General features: G+C 35.1%; 1 protein-coding gene across 1 annotated transcript in view; it reads right to left on the bottom strand.

Moving 5' to 3' along the window:
* Positions 1-2,500, bottom strand: part of Phum_PHUM148130 (uncharacterized protein) — a gene marked incomplete at both ends in the record, with an annotated part of 3,406 nt that overhangs the window by 107 nt on the left and 799 nt on the right. Inside the window, 5 exons of the mRNA XM_002424671.1 lie at positions 1-1,172; positions 1,215-1,425; positions 1,524-1,824; positions 1,916-2,114; positions 2,253-2,471. The exon at positions 1-1,172 is cut by the window's left edge and continues 107 nt beyond it. Of these exons, the coding sequence (XP_002424716.1) occupies positions 1-1,172; positions 1,215-1,425; positions 1,524-1,824; positions 1,916-2,114; positions 2,253-2,471 (2,102 nt within the window). The remainder of the gene's footprint in view (positions 1,173-1,214; positions 1,426-1,523; positions 1,825-1,915; positions 2,115-2,252; positions 2,472-2,500) is intronic.

Raw genomic sequence — 2,500 nt, 5'->3', positions numbered from 1 at the left:
ACATGCCCGAACGATAGACCCCACCATTATTAACAACGTCTTCATTTTGACGGGGTACCGCGGAAGGATCGTAAAAAATATTACTGGAAGAGGTATGACGTGAAGGATTTTCGATAAAAATATTTTTACAAGAAATCGTTGGAGTTGTCGTCACTACACCGTCACTAACGTAATCCAAGTTATTGGATTCGGTAGTTGGATAAAAAACATTTGAAGAATCACATAAAGAATCGACTTTGTAACGCCATTTTTCACAATTTTCCGAATGATTTGGAAATATTAAAGTCCCGGTTCCTGCGATATCGGCAAGTCCGGAATCCGACGATCGAGGACTGGCAAATAAAAAATCATTGCAATACCTACTCGATAAGCCTACTTGAGAAAACCGAAAACATCCATCGTTTAAATTTGAATTTTCTACAGGTAAAGACTGTCTCCTGTTGTCTTCTGCACTTGCATTAAGAGCACAAATATAAGATGTTGAAAAACAAATGGAAGACAAATCGTTACTACTTTTTTGATCCATAAAATCCGTTCTGATTATTTCGGAATTTGTTTTCTTCCGACATTCGATGCTATCATCGCGTTCGAAAGATTTCATTACGGTTATAATACCAAGAGAAGCACTTCTTTCGAAGCTGGACGCGAAAAATGTATTTTCATTTCTCATATTTGTAAGTGAAGGCATGCTTTTACTTCTACGTTTTTTATTTTTCCGCCCCGTTTCGCAAAACCCCAAAACACTCAAATCTTCGTAGGTCCTATGAGTCGCAGGCACGTTTGGAAGAAAATCAAAACTAGAATTGCCAGGCTGAAGATTCGGTTTACCGAGAACGTTTTTTAATTTTTCACTTTCGCACTCGCTTTCAAAATTTATTACGCAGTCACGTAAATTAGAATGCGAATGGGAATTTTTTATGAACTCAAAAGAGTTCGTATCGCTGCTGTTCATACTGTCGCTACTGTCTACCATGTCAATGGCGTTTTGTCTTTTATACGTTCTAATACGTTCAGTTCGATCGGTCGAAGTCGACATGCTATCAAGTTCGATAGTTTGAGATTTGAACCAAGTTCTCGATGCTTTGAAAATTTCAAAACTGAGTTGAGTAGGAAATATAACGCACTCAACCTTGTGACTGCGACGGACTTTAACATCCGAAAAATCAAAATTACTTTCGGCGAATTGCCGGTATAAAAGGCGTTTTAACAAAGACCGCGTTATTAATCCACATTTGACCAATCTGCTAAAATATCCCGTAAGACCCGCATAAGAACAGGTATAAGAGGAACTTACGTGGGACGGAGGATGAGAGGACGAAGTGGAAGACTTTTTAACGGACTGAATTGCCTGACGCAACGTATCTATCCATAGATGTAGGTTTTTTTTTGTTTGACAAACAGCAACGATTTTGTCAATTAGATTCCCTAAAATACCCGAAAAAGAATTGGGTAGGGGAGTCTGTTTTTTTTTTTTTTTTTTTTTTTTTTTTTATTTAAGTAATATATATATATAGTTTAAATACCTGTGATTTCAAAAGCATTTTTATACGACTCGGTGTCAGGTAACTGTGTTACATTAATACCGGTCAAAGGAAGTTTTCCTTCGTATATAAAGCCACTCATTCGAGAACTAACGGATAAAATGAGAAGAGTGGTAGGAAAAAGAACAAAATAACGATCTCTATGATATGGTCCGACGGCAACTGAACCCATATGAATTATTTCGCCTAATGAGGAAAGTTCTTCTCCTTCCCAACCTCGGACTCCTCCCGTGAGGATTTCCAATTCCTGTTCTTTCTGGCGTCTTTTAGTCGAACAAGCATTCTGAAAAAAAAAAAAAAAAAAAAAAAAACGAATAATCGACAAAAAAACTTCCCCTAAACAATAATTTTATAAAATCAACTCCAATACAAACCCAAATATCCTTATAAACAGACACGGATCTTTGTGTATCACCTCTGTCAGGATGATTTTCCTCTATATGACGTTCTAATTCTTGCAAAATTCCTGAATATTTTTCCAGTCTTCGAAAGGGTTTAGATAAACCTGTTGTTAAAACAAGAAGACCTGGACTGGCAGCTCCTTGACTTTCCATAAAAGCATTGAGAGCATCTCTGATAAGAAAAAAAAAAAAAAATTATTTTAAATATCAAAATCCACGAAATCGAAACGTTCACATTTTCCAAAATGACGATTTATCTTTGAAAAGAAAAATCATAAAAAAAAATTTTTTTTTCTCATAATTTATTTACTTGTGTTTATTTAATATACAAATAGAACGAGGATGAGACGAACAATATAAAAGATGAATTTGTTTTATTTGTGATGCAGATGTTAAAAATAATTTTCCAACACGTTGTTCGATCGGTGGCAATTCATTACAACCTTCTAATGCAATTAATAATTTTGAATGTGCATCAAATACTGAATCAATGTTTCCCACCAATTGACGATATTCATCGCGATTTAAACTGGAGAATAAAATGTAAAAAAAAAAAAA

Source organism: Pediculus humanus, genomic scaffold, assembly GCF_000006295.1.
Source record: "Pediculus humanus corporis 1103172107488 genomic scaffold, whole genome shotgun sequence".
Classification (NCBI taxonomy): Eukaryota; Metazoa; Arthropoda; class Insecta; order Psocodea; family Pediculidae; genus Pediculus; species Pediculus humanus.
This window is presented reverse-complemented; position numbering and strand designations above follow the sequence as displayed.